Below are 20,291 nucleotides of genomic sequence, written 5' to 3'. Positions count from 1 at the left end.
TCTTTCTTCAAAAGGGTGAATCCCTTCCATCCCTCCAAGTGTCAGCTGAAATCATTTCAAGAGTTTCAATTCCTTCTTCTGCAGGAGTGTTTCACAACCTTGGATGCCAGGCCCACTTCAACTCCCAGTATTTCCCAGCCAGACATGAGGAATCCTGGGAGTTGAAGTTCACACATCTTAAAAGTTGCCAAGGTTGCTGCTCTACTGTCATTGTGAGGATGGACAAACGAACACAACAGAATGTTTCCTTAGAGCTGTTAAAAACTCTTGGCCGCTGTAAAGATTTACAGGACCGCCGGCCATCAAGAACCTGCAGCACTGGGTTGTTTTCTATGGAGGCTGGGGGGGTGGGGGGGAGAGCAGAGGAAGGACTGCACTTCGGATTACAGATCTTATGGTTTTTTTTTGCTAAGTACAGACACTCCCCCCCCCCCCCCCAAAAAAAAAAGCTCTCAGGCAGCCCAGGACACCAGCAAGAAATACTCTTAAGACTGGGTGGTTGTTACAGCTCTTACTGCTCCTTACAAAGCAGGCTGACAGAAATTGAGAGTAGAAAAATAAGATATTTTCCTTACCAAAGCAAAACCAAACCAAAAGAAATGGTAAAAAAAGACATACAAAGCTCAGGGCCGGCCTGACTGCAAGATTCCCAAGCCCCGTGCTCCAGCATATTCTGTGACCCAGCGAGGAAACACTTCTCCTGCAGGGCAGGGCAGGCAGCCGAGAGGCCCCTCGATGCAGTCTCGGGTGGCCCCCAACAACGCTTGGAGCTGCTGTTCTCTGTTACCTTCTGCAACTCGCCCTCAGTTCAGCTTTAGATCAGTCTCTCTGGTGGCAGAGTATGAGTAAGCTTTCCCCAGCACCAGGCGATCCCGTAGAAGCTTGAAGAAAGCATAGTAGTTGCTGAAGAGGATCAGGGCCAGCGAGATGGTCTGGTGCCACTTCTCAGAGACCACCAGGGAGTAGAGCTGGTAGAAGATGACAGCCCCCTCGAGGAGGAGCAGGATGTTCAAGATCCGCAGAGGCTTGCTGAAAAAAAACTAGAGGGAAGAGAGGTTCCTTTGGGTGAACAGCCTGCAGTTCCTGGTGCCCGGTGAAGGTCAGGGCTTCACAAAGGGGATGTCCCCAATCCAAGCACCAGAAAAAAATCGTATCATTTAACATTCACGTCTTTCCTTTTTACTTTATTTATTATATTTGTACTCCACTGTTTTGTTCTGGTCAGCATTCAAAGTGGTTAGCCAAACCAAAACAGAATCTAAAAAGTTAAACATTCAGAGTAAATAACTCAAAGCTTCATCAGATCTTTTGCTATTCTCACCTTGAATCTCACAAAACTGCAAAAGGGAAATGGAACTTTGGGGGAGTGGAACCCTTAAAAAAACAAATTATTATTTTTATTTCAGCAGTGCTGTGTTGCCCTCTTGCCTGTCAGGGTGGGGCTGAAAAACTCTGGATGACAATGCAGGAAAAGGGCACAGAGGAGAGGTTTGGGGGAATAGTGGCAGTGCCCAAAACAGGAATACCAAGGTGCATTCTAAGTCCACTGTTTACTGACAGGGTTTTTTTTGTCAATAATTAGAGTGTCCTTCAACTTTCTAGCCTGTGGTTTTCAGATCAGCTATCAGAGTAATGGGCAAGTAATCCAGAAAAAAAGATTTACTGATAAAACCGGCCTTTTGCCAACACAACATGCAGATGCAAGACAGTCTTTGCTTTCACACAGAGTGGTCCTGGAACTCCCAATTCATAAGAACTCCCTGTTGCTCACAGTGGCATCACTGGCTCTGTTCTCTGGGCTTCTCTTTCAATGAGAGAGTTACAGCCCTGCCTTTCTGGTGATGGCAGAATTAAATTCCCCATTTTCTCTTCTTCGGACAAATGAGGAACGTCTTGGCATGTTTTTAAATTAATGTTCAAGCCTCAGGATTGAAAAAACACCCTGAGAAGGAACAGAAATTATAGAAAATTCCCAGTAATTGTGTTCCTGGCTGGAGTGCCAACGAAAAGAACATCACCCTCTGTTCATAGAAGGCCCAGAGACCTCTAGGTGAAAGCTACCTCTGCAACACGCATCCAGAATCCTTTGGGCTACAAGCTAGGCAAAATGGGGCCTGGTTAACTCCTGGTTGGGAGACCAGCAGGAAGTCTCAGGGCTTGTAGGGTGCTTAAAAACAAAAACAAAAAAAAAACCTTAGCAAACCACTGGCTGCGCTCTTGCGGTCACTAGAAACCAAACCACTGTGGAGGAAGGGCAGGACAAAATGGCAGCCAGGCACCGTCAATGTTTGTTACAAGGAGAGCAGCTTACGTGAAAGCGGAAGTGGGAGACATCCGAAGGCACCGCCACGTTGGAGTGGCCCACCGCTTTGTAGACGTTCTTGCTGTGTTTCACTAGCACCCCCTGTGGCCACAGACATTCGTCCGTCCACCTGAAAAATATATTCAACGGGCATCTGGTGGAAGGAGCAGAAGAAGAGACCGGGCATTTCCCAGCTGCTCGTCATTCCCTTTGGGGCCACTGACTTCCAAGGGGGAAAGACAGAAGACTGCCAAGCAGCACGGAGGTTGCTTTCTTACTGTGAGAAGCTGGGCTGGAATATATATATATATATATATATATATATATATATATATATATACCGTATTTTTCAGAGTATAAGATGCACCTCCCCCTACCAAAAGAGAGTAAAAATCTGGGTGCGTCTTATACACTGAATACAGTGTTTTTGGCCTCCAAAACCCCCACCCACTTCACAAAAATGGGCGTGCAGAGGGTTTGGGAAGCCTGCAAAGTGCTCCTGGGGGCTGGGGAGGGCAAAAACGAGCAAAAAGTGGGCCAATTTTTGCCCGTTTTTGCCCTGCCCCCCAGCCCTCAGGAGCACTCTACAAGCCTCCGAAAACCTGTGCATGCCCTTGGGGTTTTTATTTTTTTTATTTTTTATTTTTTGCAAAAAACGGGCCTGTTTTTGTGAAAATGAGGCGTGCAGAGGATTTGGGAAGTCCGTAGAGTGCAAAAACTTTACCTTTTCAAAATCTTGGTGCGTCTTAAAATCCGAAAAATATGGTATATTTTTTTGAGTCTTTGAGAGGAGCGGGGATGGGGGAAATAAGAAGGGTGGTATAGATTGTCTTTCAAATCAAAAAACTTCCAACTGCTAGAGAATCCCATGCACTTATGACCCAGTCATTTAGCAACTACTGACCGATCTCTTCATAACTACAGGTAGTCCTGGAGTCACGGCCACAACTGAGCCCAAAATGTCTGTTGCCAAGTGAAACATTGGTTAAGTGAATTTGACCCATCGTACAACTTTTCTCTTCACGGTTGTTAAGTGGATCGTTGCATTTGTTCAGTTAGTAAGGTGGTTACGTGAATCTGCATTCCCCATCGACTTTGCTTGTCAGAAGGTCACAAGAGGGGATCACATGACCCCTGGACACTGCAACCGTCCTACCCGAGCCACTAGCCAGGCATCTGAATTTTGAACCTGTGACTGGAGTTGCTGCGATGGTCATAAGTGTGAAAAATGGTCACAAGTCCCTTTTTTCATTTTAACCTTGAATAGTCACTAAATCAGGGGTGTCCAAACTTGGGAACTTTTAAGACTTGTGGACTTCAACTCCCAGACACCCCTGCACTAAATGAACTTCTGTAAGTCAAGGACTACCTGTATTTGAAGTTACAATGTACCTCCACTGGCGGTACTTACAACGTGGTTCTGAAACTGCCCCCTCGCAGTCACGTGACCACATGTCGGGGCCCTTGGGAACTGTCCCACATTTAGAGTCTTTTGCTGCCTCCTGTTATCATGTGACACTATTTTATGGAGATTTCGCAGGAAACCAGCATTTCCGGTTCCTGGCAAAACTGTCCCATAGTGAACCATTTGTTCGTTTAACCACCATGGCGGCTACTTAATAACTGCCACATAAAAAGTTAATAAAATTTGGTCGGTCAAATGGGTGACCCGTTTTTACAATCATCATGATTTATGACCATGTTGGGCAGAGGTTGTACAATGGTCATAAATCGAGGATTACCCATATTGCATTGAGATACAACTTCCTGCAAGTTTAGAGCAACACACTGAAATTAAACAGGCTGGGGTTTTTTCCAAGTCAAACAGGTACAGAAAGCAAACTAATGTTATGAACCCAAACCTGTGAGGTAAAAGACTGGGCTGGCCAGGCGTGCCACACAAATGCAGCCACTGCCCAATTTCGAACGTCATAGGCGGCTTCTTTTTATGGTAGACAATTCCCCACCCCAAACTGGACATTATTTGTGGGCCTTTCACAGTAGACTCACTACCAGAAGGCTCCTCAGATTTAGTGGGCGCTTTTCAAAGGATCCTAGATGGGCCCCATAGAAAATGGGGAAAAGAATGGGGAATAGAGGCTATGAGCAGAAGGAGGACCTGGCCTTTATGCCAGCTTTTTAGGCCCCAAGTAGCATTTAGCTAGTTGGATTTTAAAAAATGGTTAAAATGTTGCTTTAAAAAAAAAGACACCACATTAGACCAAACTTGAGACACAGGTTGCTTTTTCCTTCCCTGCTTAATGTGGCTCTCCAGGCTGCAACTGCCAATTCTGAGAATTGGGAACCTTCAACCTCAAAGAGGACAAGTTTAGGAAGGCTGCTTCGTACAACCTGAGTCCCTGACTGCCTGAAAGGACAGAGAAATGGGTTTTTGAAAGATGGAGGCCACTCACTGATGCTGCAGCACATTGGAGCAAAGAGAAGGGTCGACCTTCTGCCAGCAGCCCAGATGTGCGGCCGCTTTATGCAGGAGGTCGCAGTAGCGGGCAGGGAGCAGGTGCTGCATGAGGATGACGGAAGTGCTGATGGAGACCAACAGGAACAACTCGCAAGACCACTGCTTGTCGTAATACTGCGTGCTCTGTGGAGAAGCAAAGGGGGGTCAGGAACAAACAGAGGAAAAAAACGAGGTCCACAGCTGTACTTTCCAAACTAGACTTGCATTTTCCCCAAGTATCCTGGTCATCCAAGGGGCAGCTCTTTGATGAGTGGAAACGGGAATTATTTGTGGAAGTCTACAGCGCTGGGATTGATCCAGCAAGGCCGTCCAACTTCCAAAGTTCTTTATTACACGGTGGTTCTGGAGACCAGAATAGGTCAGATATGTCTGATCTTAAAATTGGATCTGGGGGATGACTTTAAAATAGATTTATGAATAAAACCATAAAAGCATTTACTGTGAGGTAAAATGTGGTAATATATATGAACTACCTGAAAGTTTGCCTCTATAACGAGGTTGTCCAACTATGGCACCTCTATGACTATGGACTTCCAATGGGTGGAGTTGAAGCCCACAAGCCCTAAAGTTTCCAGGATTGAATATCCCTGCTCTAAAAACAATAAATGAATTTGTACAACCTCGCCCAAGGGACAAAACAAACTAGTGTTGAACTAACTTTCAATAATGGTGGATTTGAGCTAGACATCAAACCTGATATCCTTTCAATGAATGGGTCATAATGACATGGTCTCAACCCATATCTGAGATCCCTAAATTGATGGTGATGGAAGAAAAACAGAAGAGGATAAAACCTCCTGATTCTGAACTACTCAGAAGAGATGAGCAACTGCCAGAAGAAAGTGACAGAGCACTTTGGGGGCAGAATGCATGAGGTTAGGTTAGAGCAGGGGTCAGTAACCCGCACCTCTGGAGCCACATGTGGCCCTTTCATCCCTCTGCTGCGGCTCCCTGTCGCCAGTTGGCTCCACAATTGATAGGGCTTTCGGTTAGGACGGGAAGAGGAAAAAGGACGCCATGCTAGGAGGAGACTCTATGGTGGGGGGAACCGGACTTCCGGTCAGCTCCAGAATTGAACGGGGGGCTTCTGGCTAGGACGTTTGTGGTTCTTTGAGTGTTTAAGGTTGCTGACCCCCTGGGTTACAGTTATATAAATACATCAAAATTGGATCATTTCTAAAAGGGTCCAACCTTGACCGAGAGGTCTTCCCTCCCCCGCCCACCACTGAATTGTCCTGCAGGAGCCCCAGTCCACAAGCACCTACCTTCACGAACCACACTGGTACAAAGGCCACATAATAGGCACTGAGCATGGAGCTTAGCAGCACCTCCTTCATGCGCCAGTTGAAATCCACTTTCAGATACTCCACTTCATTGCGGATCAGATCTGGGGAGAGACAGCAGGCATGGGTGGGCATAGTCTCCATGCTGTAGAGCTGCCGAGTGTGCTGCTTCCAAGTCTCCTTGAGGACAGAGAGGTAGTCCTTTCCCCGCAAGCTGACGTCCCCTGTGTCACGAGGGCCAATGCTGGCCACAGGAGAGAAGAAGCCGCTCTTGCGGAAGTCGCAGTTTAGTTGCAGGAAGGGAATGTACATGCCAAACCTTGGAAGAGGAGAACAATTCTGAAGTAACTTTTATGAAGTTGCAGTCATCATCCATATTACTTTCCAAACACTGAGCAGCTTATAATCTAACTGGTATTCATTTCAGAGTTCTCACGGGAATTAACATGAATCCGCTCCTCTACTAACTAGACAGTAAAGCAAGTCAAGCGAGAGCCTGGGAAGTGGCCCGCTTAATGTCAGAGATTTGTTTAAAGTAATTTAAAGAAATTACAAGTAACATAACACAATGCTTATTCTGGCGTAGATAGAATAACTTATTAAAATACAGTCATCAAATATCCAGAAGGGGACAATTATGTCATCACTGGACACTGACCAAAACAACTGTATATTAAAGTAATAGAAACCCAAAATCATTTGGAAGACTAGAAATGCTTCATTCTTTAATACAGGTGGTCCTCAGTTAATGACAGCATCTGGGATCAGAATTTCGGTCGCTAAGCAATGCAGTCATAAACTGTGATACCACGTGACAGCTTAGCAATGGCAGGTCCAGTACTTCCTGGTTGCTGTCCTTAAGGGAATCCAGAGCAATCATTAAGCAAGGATGTCACTTGGTCGCCATTTGCGACTTCCTGTCTGCTTCCCCACTGAATTTGCTTGTAAGAAGTAAGCAAAGGTCAGAAATAGGGATTATGTGACTTCTGGAGGCTGCAGCATCGTAACAGCAAGCTGAGCCCTGAGAACTAGTAAGAACCACTTGTTCAATGCCATCACAAGCTTGAATAGTTGCTGAACAAGTCATTGTTAAGTGGAGCCACCTGTAAAAGAACAAATTTTGTTAAAGCTAGGTTCTGCCTCAATATATTTTGGAGACATCCAAAACTATCAACAATATTTGAACAAGGATGAACAAAGAGAAACATTACAATTGGATTATATTGTGTAATAAGAATTTCATTTTTTAATGTGTGCCAGTGTGTTCACAAAAAAGTGACAATAAAGATTCTTATATATTTTTTTCTTTTTTTTGCAACTTCCTCACTGAAAATAGCAAACTTAGTGGGCAAGGAAGATAGGTATCGCTCTCTTACTGACTCAAAATGGATTAAAGCACCTGAAATAGCTATGAATAAAAGAATAGTTCTATGAAGGATGAAAGATGAAGGGCCCCTCTGAGGTTGTTCATCAATGCCCTAAAATTACTAATAATCAGTGGGACAGAGGAATATTCTGACAATGCCTTATTGATCACTCCCTCACATTCTGTCAGGGGTTGTAAGGTGTTACAAGAATGCAAAAAATGGTGCATGTGGGCATTAAAGCAACAAATAAAATTATAAACTTCAGATTTTGGATAACAGACTTGCAGCTGCTATGAAAAAGGAGATTCCTATTTTAGAGCTCTTTAGAATGTAAACTGGATGGATAGCCAATAATGTAATGCTGTGAGCATACCAAACTGGAGGTTAAGTGACTAGAATGTTATGCCTAATGCTCCACTAGGCATAGCATTCTAGTCGCCATACCTCCACTTTGCCATAGCAGTTAGGATGCTGAACCAGAAAGCAAGAGATTCTGAGTTCTAGCTCTCTCTTAGGCATGAAAACCAGCTGGGTGACACACTCCGTGGGCCCGATCCACCTCACAGGATTGTAGCCGTGAGGAAAATAGAAGAAGGGAACATTAGATATGTAATGTGTAATGATGGCGCTCGGTGAACAACCACAGTGGCACAGTGGTTAGAATGCAGTATTGCAGGCTAACTCTGCTGACTGCCAGCAGTTCGATTCTCGCTGGCTCAAGGTTGACTCAGCCTTCCATTCTTCCGAGGTCAGTAAAATGAAGACCCAGATTGTTAGGAGCAAGAGGCTGACTGTAAACCACTTACAAGGGTCTGTAAAGCACTGTGAGGCAGTATGTAAGTCTAAGTGCTATTGATATTAGTATGCTGGTGATATCCAGCTTTGTAAGAGCCGTGGTAGCACAGTGGTTAGAATGCAGTACTGCAGGCTAACTCACTGCTCGCTCCAGGAGTTCGATCCTGAGTGGCTCAAGGTTGACTCAGCCTTCCATCCTTCCGAGGTTGTTAAAATGAGGACCCAGTTTTTGGGGGCAATATGCTAACATTGTAAACTGCTTAGAGAGAGCGGTAAAGCGGTATATAGGTCTAAGTGCTATTGCTATTGTATCTATGCTCCAGGGTGACCATGGGGAAAACAGGCTGCAACTCAACAACGGCAAAACCTTGTGGCTATTGAGTCTTAATGCTTCCTGGATTCAGGGCATTCCAGTCTTTGGTTTTGGATTGGGCTGCACTACACCAAGAATTGGTATAGAATCTGGGGGCTTTTGTACTATTCTATTTTGTTCTCCATTAGAATTCTCTCAGGACCAGCTGGGTGAGTTTGAGCTAATCATTCTCTCTCTCAGCCCAACTCAACTCCACACTGAAGGAGGAAGGAGTATTGTTTGTGTTCACCACCTTGAGTTATTCATAAATATAACAAAGGAACAATCAAGCCCTCTTTTTTTGGTACTTACGGATAACATAGGAACAAGAGGTTGAGGAGCGAATATGATCTGAAGAGGTGGATAATAGACTGGCACAGGCTCCAGCCTGCACCAGTTAGAACAGCAAAGCGCATAGTGACCAGGAAGATGGAGCGTGGCAAAGAGACCTTTCCCGTATGAGAGGCCTGAAGGAACAACAACAGAAACAAAACAAGAACACAGCTACTTCTGCTTAGGAGAAAAATGGACAATGCTCCAGAATTCTAGGAGCTGTTTTGATTTTTGAGGGACTGTAATTCCTAAGTCTATGCCCACTCAATTTATAAGGACTTAGATTTTAATAAGCATGCTTAGGATTGCCATATATAAATTGGCCTATTTTGCCTTTTCCTATGCTTAGTTCAAGATCTTTTGTGCATAAGGTTGCATCACTGAAAGTGGCTTCTGGCAGCGCAACTCTGATGTTCTTCAGGAGCTAAATGTGGTTTCATCGCTAGCCAGCTGTGCCCAAAAATATTCTCAAGGAAAACCATCCACTGAATATCTATAGTTAGTCCTCAATTTACCATTGTAACTGAACCTGGAATTATGACTCATGGCAGTCATTAAGCAGATCATCATGTGCTTGCATCCAGATTTATAACATTTGTGTAGTGGTGGTTAAGTGAATACCCTGATCATTAAATAAATCTGTTTTATCCAATAAGCATTTTTTGGGGGGGCCAGGAATCGGAAGTAAACGCCAAAAACTGGCAAAAAATGCTGAAAATTAGTCATGTGATGAGACGCTGCAAACCGCTGTAAATGTGAGCCAGTTACCAAGAATCCAAAATGTGTGACCGTAGGTTCTGTGTATGGCGATCAGAAATTCTGGAACTGGGTTTAAGTATCTTTTCGGAGGGTCTGTTGTAACTCTGAATGGTTGCTAAGTGATTTGCCATTAAGCAAGGATTGCTGTTCCCTTCTCCACCAACAGCAGTTTACAAGGGAGCAGGAACACAAAAGTGCAAACCTTCCTTTTCTGAACTTATTTTTCAGATGTGCTTGACTGTTTATGGGATGGAGGCAACACTTCCTTCCTGCTGCTAGGCATTTTGTGCAAAGCTCCTGGAACTACCGTGTTTCCCCAAAAATAAAACAGGGTCTTATTTTCTTTTGACCCCTGAAATAAGCGCTTGGCCTTATTTTGGGGGAGGTCTTGTTATTTTTGAGGTGCAGGAGGCGGTGCAGGTGGTCACCTCATGGCTGCTGCTGCGTTGCAATATTTTCACGGAGGGCTTATTTTCGGGGGAGGGCTTATTTTAGCACATGTGCTCAAAAGCCCGATTGGGCTTATTATCCCGGGAGGGCTTATTTTCAGGGAAACAGGGGGTAGTGAAAGCTACTGAGGGCAGAGTTGCTGTTGACATAAGAAAAAGCAGCCAAAGGATAATCGGAAGCAGTCATTTCCCGCATCTCTGACCCAAGAGGCACAACTTTACCTCTTTCACTTCCTTCACAATAGCAATTATCAATCTTCTTGCCAGAACAATAGTGGTCACTGCCAGGACATTGAAATCAATGAGATGAAAATTCTGCAAGGAGGAAAGACAAGACTATGGTTAGCCTATGAACGGCAATCTAACAAATGCCAAAAAGCAGTAAGAGTTTCCTGAGAGTCTTAGGAAAAATAGGAAAATAAAGCTGTATGTATACAGGTAATCCTTGACGTATGACCATAATTGGGACAAGAATCTCTACTGCTAAGCAAATGGTTATGAAGTGAATTATGCCTGATTTTACAAGCTTTTTTTGCCATGGTTAGTGTATCATTGCTGCTGTTAAGAGAATCACGTGGTCATTAAATGAATCTGACCCCCCCCCCCCCGACTTCACTTGTCAGAAGCTGGCCGAGAAGGTCGCAAATGGCAATCACATGACTCTGGGACTCTGCAGCAGTCATAAATAGATGCTGGTTGTCAAGCCCCCAATTTTGATCATGTGATTGTGGGGATGCTGTGAAGCCGAAGGCAAGATGACCACTTTTTCCAGTGTTGTAGTTTTGAAAGTCTGCTAAATAAATGGTTGTAAGTCGAGGACTAATTGTATCTGCTTCTCTGAGCTGTATTCAGAGAAAGTCTTTGAAATGACTGTCACATACTGTTATGTCCTTACAGAAGTATAGCTCAATACGCCATTTATATTTACAATGTCTAAATCAAATCATGTTTGCTCCTGACCTTCTCTGGCACTAAGAACAACCAGACATAAAATCAGGAGAGTTGCCTTGTATATTTCTGCTTACTTACGTTATGCTTTATTGGTCAAAAGTGTGATTAGACACATAAGAAATTTGTCTCTGGTGCAGAAGCCGTCAATGTACATGCAAAGCAACAGGCTAGTAATAATCATAATAAGGATACCAATAGGAGGGATGGTAGAGAAGAATACTACTAAAGCAATACAAAATAACTAAATAGACTTAGACACAAGATGATACTGTGAGGATTAGGTATTCAGCAGTGATGAACTAGTCTCTGGGTCTAGTTGTTTGGCATGCAATGTCCTACAGTAGCATCCTGAGGGGAAGACTTGAAAGAGTTTATGTCCAGGATGTGAGGAGTTGCTGGTATTTTCTCAGACCTCCTTCTGACCCACACAATATACAGGTCTTCTATGGAAGGCAGGCTGGTTGCCAATTGTTTTTTCTGCAATTCTATATAACTATCTTTGGAGTTATTATATTGGCACTTACTTATTACATAATATATATTATAGTATAATAGCACCAACTCCAGAAACAGACAAAGGGTGCCCAATCGTTTTTGACCTTCCAGCTATTCAGCTCTTCCAAATCTTCAGGTATCTGGTTACATGGACTCCTTTTTCAGAACAGTGACCCAACTATAAACAGGATGTCATAGATTTCCTCAGGAAACAATAAGCTATGATAACAGCCTTATGCACTGGAGTCCACAACTAATTTTGGCCCTGTGTTTTGGAATTTCCCTTTACTGTCACATTAAAACATGAAAAACCACCCCTTTGAAAGAACCTTTGATGTGCACCAATTTTATTTTTACTAATTTCATTCAGGGAATGGGCTACAAGCCACCTGCAACACCATTCCTAGCAACATCGCAGCAAATTGAAGACCTAACTGTTCCCCCAGGCATCTGGGTCAGGAGGTTAGGCAAGATGGGATGAGAGTACAGCTTTTTGCTTGGGGGATTCTTGTTTTAACAAGGGCATGAGCTTTTGTTATGGTGCTTTCATCTTTCTGCACTACCCAGAAACACAGCTGGCAGATGGGCAGCTCTACAAATCATCAAATAAATATAAATGACACTTCTCTCTCCTCTCTCTCTCCAGTCACTGAGCATTGGATTTATCTATAGTTATTACTGCTGAAGAACTATCTTCAAATTAGTTACCATATTTTTCGGAGTACAAGACGCTTTAGCGTACAAGACGCACTTAGGTTTTTGGGGAGGAAAACAAGAAAAAAAAATCTGCCTACCAGCATCCATCGATGTTGATGTCACTAGTGTCCTTGCAGCAAACAGCCTGGTCAGCTTCAGCACATTATTGCATCTGATTCAGCAAGAGCAGCTAATTGGCGGGTGGATTGGGCTCCCAAAATACCCCCCATCAGCTGTTGCAGGTTGCGGGGATCACCACAGCCTATCACTGCCTCATATTTTTGGCCTCTGTGCCTCACGTTTTCTGCCGTCAACTGTTCTGTTTCAGACCCGTTCCAGGCTGCAGGGATCATCACAGCACATAGCCTCCAATAGCCGCCTCTGCGCATCACATTTTTGGCCTCTGCACACCCTGTTTTTGGCCTCTGCATGTTGTGTTTTTGGGTGGTTCCATGCAGCGGGGATTGCCACCACCACTCCCCGCTGCTCGGAACCTCCCAAAAATGTGACACGTGGAGGCCAAAAACGCAACACTCGGAGGCAGAAAATGAAACACGCAGAGGTGGCGATTGGCAGCAATGTGCTGTGGCGATCCCTGCAGTCTGGAACGGGTGGAGCATTCAGAGGCTGAAAACGCGATACACGGAGGCGAAAAACACGAGGCACAGAGGCCAAAAACACGAGGCACAGAGGCAGCAATGGTCTGTGGCAACCCCTGCAGCCTGGAACATGTCTAAAACGCAATGCGCAGAGGCTGAAAATGGCCGAAGAGTGGGGGCCGGCAGGTGGGCAGGGCTGCATTCAGTGTATAAGACGCACCCAAATTTTCACTCTGTTTTAAGGGGGGTGGAAGAGTGTCTTATACTCCATAAAATATGGTATACAGTACTGCAATGGTCACTCCTGGCCCCACACAATGCCAACAACATCCTTTTCACTGAACCAGCACTTTGGCTTTTACTCCACCCAAAGAAGTCTTCTTTACCTGAGATATAATTTTTGTATACTGGATTCATGGGTGGGATGGCCTAGCAAACTTCCAGTCAGACATAGCACAAAACCTGCAGCCAAGCCCCAAAATGTCTTTTCGATCAGTTTTGACTCATCTCTCTCTCTCTCTCTCTCTCTCTCTCTCCCTCCCTCCCTCTCTCTCTCCCTCCCTCCCTCCCCCCCCCTCTCTCTCTCTCTCTCTCTCTCTCTCTCTCTCTCTCTCTCTCTCTCTCTCTCTCTCTCTCTATCTATCTATCTATCTATCTATATATATATATATATATATATATAAATAAATGGCTCTGTATGTGTATGTTCCAGCATAACTCTGAAACACCTCGACCAATTTCAACCAAACTTGGTATCCAGATGACTTACTCTCTGGAAAAAAATACTGTGAGGGTAAGACACCCCTAACACCCCTCAGGGTGTGTGTCCTGTTAAGATACAGCCTGTTGTGCCTTAAAATGGCTTCTACTGTACAGCGCAGTGGAGTTGCCATGGTAACGGCTTCATAGTACTCCACAAGGGGCTCCCTCTGGTAAAGGGGAAAATTTAACATTAGAAGTTACGTTTGGTCTGGACATTTTCTTCCTATAAATAAATATGCGGGCAGGTTATCAACTAGTAAAGGAAAAATAAGATGAACATAAAACATCATACCAGGAAAAATCTGCAAGGCAGACAAAGAAATATCCACAAGGCCACTTATTTAAATTTAAAGCTGCTGCCTAAAATATTCATATATATTACCCATAGTGCATCTACGACAATCACAATCACTTTACAAGCAGCCAGCCATTCAGGTTTACTTGAGTTTAAGACATTGTTTCACCCTGTTAACATCCTGCATAAGATTCAGATTCAGGACAGTATAATAAAGGGAACACATACATAATTTTTCATGTAGTAACAGCAGCAAGAATACTGTTTGCACAACGATGGAAAAACGACGAGGTCTCAACAGATGACAGTGCAATAAAAAAATATTAGAATGTGCTGAGATGGATAGACTGACACTTAAGATAAAAGAAAAAAAACAATACTTTTTAACATGGGATTTAGTTTACCAATGGTTAACTAACAGGAACAGAGGTTAGAAATTAAACAGAATCAAAAAATATAACAAAAATGTGTACTGAAAATTTTGTAAGATGGATAAACTAACTGTATTATTATTTTGTGATTAATATTGATAAGTTTATTAAGATTACTAGTATGATTATGGTTATTGTTGTATACTTATTTAAAATTAATGGTGCCCAAACAACACGCTGTTAAGACAGACATGGAATCTTTTGTTTATAAAAGAAAAATGTATCAATAAATCATATATTTAAAAAAAGATTCAGATGTCAACTCTTCCCCTCTACTGTGTCCTCTCTACTGTGTCTTGCATGAGACATAGGGATGTCATCTGCAATATTTGGCTTCGAGATAGCCGAACATATTTAAATATACCATTCTTAATTAACAACTATATTCCTCATTGGTTAGGATTTTGCAAGACTAAAGGAACCTCATCCTGAAATTAAGGATATCCCAAATCCCATAGGGGACTATCTCAGATACCAGGTTACTGACTTCAAGATAAATGTTTCTGAGCAACCAAATAAAAACCTGAATATAATTCATAAACATTTTTGAAATTATTTTCCAAAGATTAGAATAGTGTGTCTAACATTGGCAACTTTAAGAAGAATGGAGACTACAACTCCCAGAAATCCTCAACCAGGATGATTGGCTGGGTAATTCTGGGACTTGAAATTCACCCCTCTTAAAGCTGCCAAGGTTGGGAAACACTGGATTACATAGATAGCAAAGATTTCCTATCATACTGCTTATATAATTGAGCTCCCAAATGTGGAAACTATGTAATATTTGTAAATGGGTATCAGGAAGGCATTGCCACTGCCCTCTGTCTTCAGACCATAGGTATACAAATTCCTCTCATTATAATGGTTGATGTATCTTATAAAGTGCATCAGATTTTATGCTGCAATGTAGTTGCTGGGCCCGAGCATGTATGTTCCAATGGGTGCAGCCCCAGGCTCATCCTCAGCTATTGCATTTTTATAAGACCCTTCAAATTAACATTAAGAATTTTTAGAATGATTAAGCTCAAACAATATAGAACAGGGTTTAACTGGCTGGAGAATTCTGGGATCGAAGTCCACATATGATGTGTGATCAAGTTGAAAAACACTGGCATAGAAGGTTAATATTAACGTAGAGACTAGATTTAAGAAAAATATACATTCCCCAAAACCCACAGTAGACCCTGTTATAAATTACATTTCTATACGCATAAGTTTAGTATTTGAACTATTTGAAGTATTTTAAGAAGAAATCTGGGCAACCATTTTCTCCAGCCTGATGCCTTTGGACTTCCTCTCTCACAATCTTAAGGCAGCAGTATTTTTTCTAGTTTTATAATTGTGACTTTAAGATCTTGCAAACAGGCAATCAGATATAAAATACCCACCAATGAAGTATGGGAGGGAGGGTGAGATGGTGGGTACCACCACACTGTTTTGTAGATGTTTATGTAGTGGACAAAGAGAGCAATAAGATGACAGAAGAAGAGCTGGAGTTCAAACAAGATGCTCCTCTCGATGGGCAGTTCTGGGATCTTGCAATGCTGGAGGGGAACCACTGTTTGGGTTGCCAAAGGAGGGCTGGAAAGACCTGTCCCTGAGCCGCTCCTGCAAGAGGAAAACAGAATAGGTTAACTCAAAAAAGAGATTCGTAGACATTCATGTGCCTTACTCTGAAGGGGATAATTCCCAATGGCCCAATTGATAAGTAAGTCAATACCACTTGATCAGTTTAAGCTAAATTTATTTGAACAACAGAGTGGAGTAACAAACAATCTATACAAATAAACTGCATAATATATGCTGGCAAATAATATCAAATAGCATTCTTATTGATAACATGGATTAAAATTTCTGCTTACAATGAGACTACACAGTTAATAAAATGGAGGTTTGCACAAGTCAGACTTTGTGGTTGTTACCTCCTAGTAACCTAAGCATGTCCCATTTTGAAATATTTCTGAGCAAGCATTTGTAATTGTTTGAGCAAGTGATTAGAGAGATTTACGTGCATTCAGGAACTTTGATAATTTTCTGGTATCTATTTTACTTATTCAACTTCCAGAAATGTAATTTGGCTTTACAGGTGGTCTTTGACTTATGACCACAATTGAGCCCAAAATTTCTGTTGCTAAGTGAGACATGTGTTAAGTGAGTTCTGCCTCATTTTACGACCTTTCTTGCCAGTTGTTAAGTGAATCACTGCAATGAAGTTAGTAACATGGTTAAGTGAACCAGGCTTCGTCATTGACCTTGTCAGAAGGTGGCAAAAGAGAATCACATGACCTGGGACACTGCAACCGTCATACATATGAGCTAGTTGCCAATGGCTAGATTCTGATCATGTGACCATAGGGATGCTGCAATGATTTAAAAAACTGTCTTTAGCCACTTTTTCAGTGTCACTGTAACTTCGAATGGTGACTAAATGAACTGTTGTAAGTCGAGGACTACAAATCTATTTTGCTCACTGCTCTTTCTCTTCCTTTATTACCATTCCCATGCACAATCTGTTTCTTTGTTCGTACCATTACAATGCCATCTAAAGACCGTTTAGAACTATCATCCTCTCTTTACCACTTGCTAATAAAAGCAACAATAAAGATAAAGTATTCACCTTACATCATTTATAAAGTGCCTGCAGTATAACTCAAGGCAGTTTACACAGAACAATTAAAACCACAGAACTAGCCATAACTGAACAGCAACAGCTCTCTAAGCACAGATGTATTTTAAGATGGTGTAGAAGCTACCACCAGAGCAATATTTAGCATCAACATCATTTCCAAATCAAATTAAAGAGTGGTTATTTTAAAGGCCTGAAGAATTTAAAACCAGCTGCCATGAAAACAGTGAATCATTGCACTAATCTTCCTTGGCCCATCACCATTAATCAGGATGTGAATACCGGAGAAAAACACTTTCTGTTGTGGTTGTACATTTGTTTCAAAAATAACTTTGCCCCCCACCCCACCCTCTTCTAGCCTTAAAGTGGGAAATGTTTTATTGCAAATCACCTTGGGAAGACTTCTCTTAAACTATAGTATCGAGAGTATAATAATTCTTAGTCAAGTATTATGTAAATTAGGCAGGATTTACAATCATTGTAAGCTCACATCTACACACTGTCAAGGTCTTGCTCCATACTCTTATCCCCCAACAAAGTGAAATGTTTTAATGGGACTTCTTACTGGGCCTACTTTGGCTGGTTCATGTGGCTCTGGATTTCATAGAACTCTCTGTAACACAGCTGTACCTGGTACGTGAACGCACACTAGTGACTGAAGAAGTTGTGGAGTGGCTGACACCACCAGGAGCTCCAGTTTCACACAGAGGATTGCGGCAGTAGGATGTCCGGTTAGGTCCCCTTCTTCCCCCTGCCATAACCCCTGGCAATCAGAGGGGCAGCCCCGCTCCTCAAATGATTTCTTTGATTCTATGAACTGGAAATGAAAATGTTAGGCCTGCATTGTTATAGCAATTCCTAGAATATCCGCAAAGCTCTGTATAGGTTTACCACTTCAAGAAAAGCATCTCATGAAGGGTTGGTGCAAATATCAAATCTACATATAACACAAACATCTTAGCAATCTGTACAAGAATGATGACTGCATGATAAAATTCTTCCTAAGCTGCAGATACATCAGGCTCAAAGTTAAAACTATAGATTTCCTGAAGCTCATTTCACTTTTATTCATTATATTACAGTAGCATGCTTCATGTATCCATTTGCCATTTCTTAACCTGGTGGTCTCCTGCTTCAATGGCTGGCTAGGGAAAATGGGAATTGTCTAATAATGTGCTAAGGGTACCAAATTGAGGGAAGCTGCAATGAGTTCTACTTATAACAATCCTAGAGTTGTTTCACACAGATATATACATACCCTAATGGATCTGCACATCTATTTTGATGAATCCTGTTCCAATTTTTGAAAATTTTATCATTTTGGGAATATTTGCACGTGGGTCTAGAAATAGCACTGCTACATTCAAACATTCAAAACTGGTTTCTAAATATCTTATTTCCTGGGGCCACTTTCTCTCAAGTAGCCTGTTTTATATATATATAAAAATTCTGAATAAATAATAATAAATAATTCTGAATAAAAAAATTTCTAACAAATTCTGGACAAAAAAATCTTATGCTACTATCTTGGGGAGAAAAATGGGGTCCAAAACAGACCAAAACTATTGATTATCATTCATTCCAAAATACGTTTATCTCCATTTCACAAAGTCAGGAACACCCCCCCAAGAGTGTAAAAGAATCCATACAATACAGCAGCATTTACAGCAGTGTTTTTTTTTTCAAACTTGAGGTATATATTTCAAGTCCCAGAATGCCCCACATGAATTGGCTGGAGAATTCTGGGAGTTGAAGTTCACATCTCTTAAACATGGCTGAGTTGGAAAAACACAGGCTTAGAGCAGAGGTCTTCAAAGTTGGCCATTTTAAGACTTGAGGACTTCAACTCCCAGAACTCTAAGCCAGGGGTCCCCAACAAGTCTTTAAGGGGCCAAGTTTGGGGACCCCTGGCTTAGAGTGTCCACAGTTAAATTGAGGAGGAAGGGAATGAACTGCCAGGGAAGATGTCCCCTAAAAGCGCCAGGGGATAGAGCAGGTGGCCTTAAACCTGGAGTAGTAACTCCAGAGAAGGTGGCTGGGGCACATCCTGGGGTAATGGAGCCATTTCTACAGGTAGTCCTCGACTTACAACAGTTCATTTTGAGACCGTCCAAAGTGACAACGGCACTAAGAAAAGCAACTTAGGACTGTTTTTCACCATTACGACCTTTTGTAGCATCCCCGTGACCATGTAGATCAAAATTCAGACTCTTGGCTACTGGTCCGTATTGAGGATCATTGCCAGCGCCTCAACCTCATGTGGATCTCTTTTTGCAGCCTTCTGACAAGGAAAAGGCAGAGGGAAGCCAGGTTCACTTAACGACCAGGTTATTCACTTATCAGCTGCAGCGATTCACTTAATAACGGCGGCAAGGTAGGTCGTAAAACGGGACAAAAGTCACCTAATGATTCTCCACAAAAATAATTTCGGGCTCCATTTTCCAAATAGAGTTTTTATGACAGTGGGTAGACTTGTGGATACTTATATGAAAATAAAAAGGGGGGGGGCTTTTTTTTTTTTTTTGCTCCATTGTGGTCGTAAGTCGAGGACTACCTGTAAGGACTGCCAGGTGAGCGGAGGAGGCTCGGGGCGCAGAGGCGCTTGTGCAGAACGAGGCCTCGCTAGGAACCCCGTGAAACAATTCTGGAGGGCCAGGGAAAGGCGCAGGGAGTTTAAACAGCTGAAGAATCACCGGGATGCGAGGAGGAGGAGGAGGCAGAAATCTAATCCTCGCCCCCGCCGCGGCCCTCCTGTCGAGCCCCGCGATTTCCCGCCTTCAAGGCTTATCGGGAAAGGCCCGCAGGCCTGTTCCGGCGCCACCCTCATGCCTGGCGTGAGGAGGGGAGCCGGGCGGACGAGACGGGAACGGGGCCCAAATGCCCATCTTCGTGCAGGAGGAGGCCGCAACTGCCCAGCAGCAGCAACGCCAGGGTCCCCGCCTCCCCCGGGACGGAGGCGCTGCAGAAGCCCTAAGCGGCCCGCCGCGCATCCTCCCGCCGCCTTCGCCTCACCCATCGCCAGCAGGAATCGCTCAGCTCCGGCGGCCGCGGGGAAACAAGATGGCGGGGGCGCGGGGCGCTCTCGGCGGTGGGAAAGGGGGACGGCGGCCGTCGAGAGACAAAAGGTCCGTGGCGGAACTCGCAGGAGCGCGTCCCGCCCCTTCTCTGGGAGGAGCTCCGGAGGGTGCGCGCGCAGCGGCACGGCTTGCCCGTAGCACTCTGCTCTTGGTTGAGTTCCAGCGCCTGAATGTGGGTAGCGCCTGACTTAAAGGAACCGTTTTGCCTCCGGAGCCAAGGCGTCTTATGCAAACCACCGG

General features: G+C 43.5%; 1 protein-coding gene across 1 annotated transcript; it reads right to left on the bottom strand.

The window, feature by feature from the left end:
- Positions 1-496: 496 nt before the first annotated feature.
- On the bottom strand, positions 497-20,117 carry TMEM39B (transmembrane protein 39B). Its single transcript, XM_081962149.1, has 9 exons — positions 19,987-20,117; positions 17,605-17,791; positions 15,737-15,956; positions 10,342-10,434; positions 8,891-9,045; positions 6,047-6,383; positions 4,717-4,904; positions 2,312-2,432; positions 497-1,040 (listed from the first exon to the last, which is right to left on the bottom strand). Exons 2-9 carry the CDS (start codon positions 17,730-17,732, stop codon positions 804-806), a joined length of 1,479 nt encoding a protein of 492 aa, XP_081818275.1. The 5' UTR covers positions 17,733-17,791; positions 19,987-20,117; the 3' UTR covers positions 497-803.
- Positions 20,118-20,291: the final 174 nt, after the last annotated feature.

The sequence above is a fragment of the Natrix helvetica genome (assembly GCF_964273705.1).
Source record: "Natrix helvetica genome assembly, chromosome: 9".
In the NCBI taxonomy this organism is placed as follows: Eukaryota; Metazoa; Chordata; class Lepidosauria; order Squamata; family Natricidae; genus Natrix; species Natrix helvetica.
The sequence above is the reverse complement of the archived record's forward strand: the minus strand, read 5'-3'. Positions and strand labels throughout refer to the sequence as shown.

Excerpts from the sequence above, each read along its gene's own strand:
- TMEM39B (XM_081962149.1), bottom strand. The coding sequence starts at position 17,732 with ATGGCAGGGGGAAGAAGGGGACCTAACCGGACATCCTACTGCCGCAAT. Across the intron at positions 10,435-15,736 it reads CTCCCTCCCATACTTCATTG|AATTTTCATCTCATTGATTT; the intron begins GTGGGTATTTTA and ends TCCTCCTTGCAG. Across the intron at positions 9,046-10,341 it reads TTGTGAAGGAAGTGAAAGAG|GCCTCTCATACGGGAAAGGT; the intron begins GTAAAGTTGTGC and ends TTGTTCCTTCAG.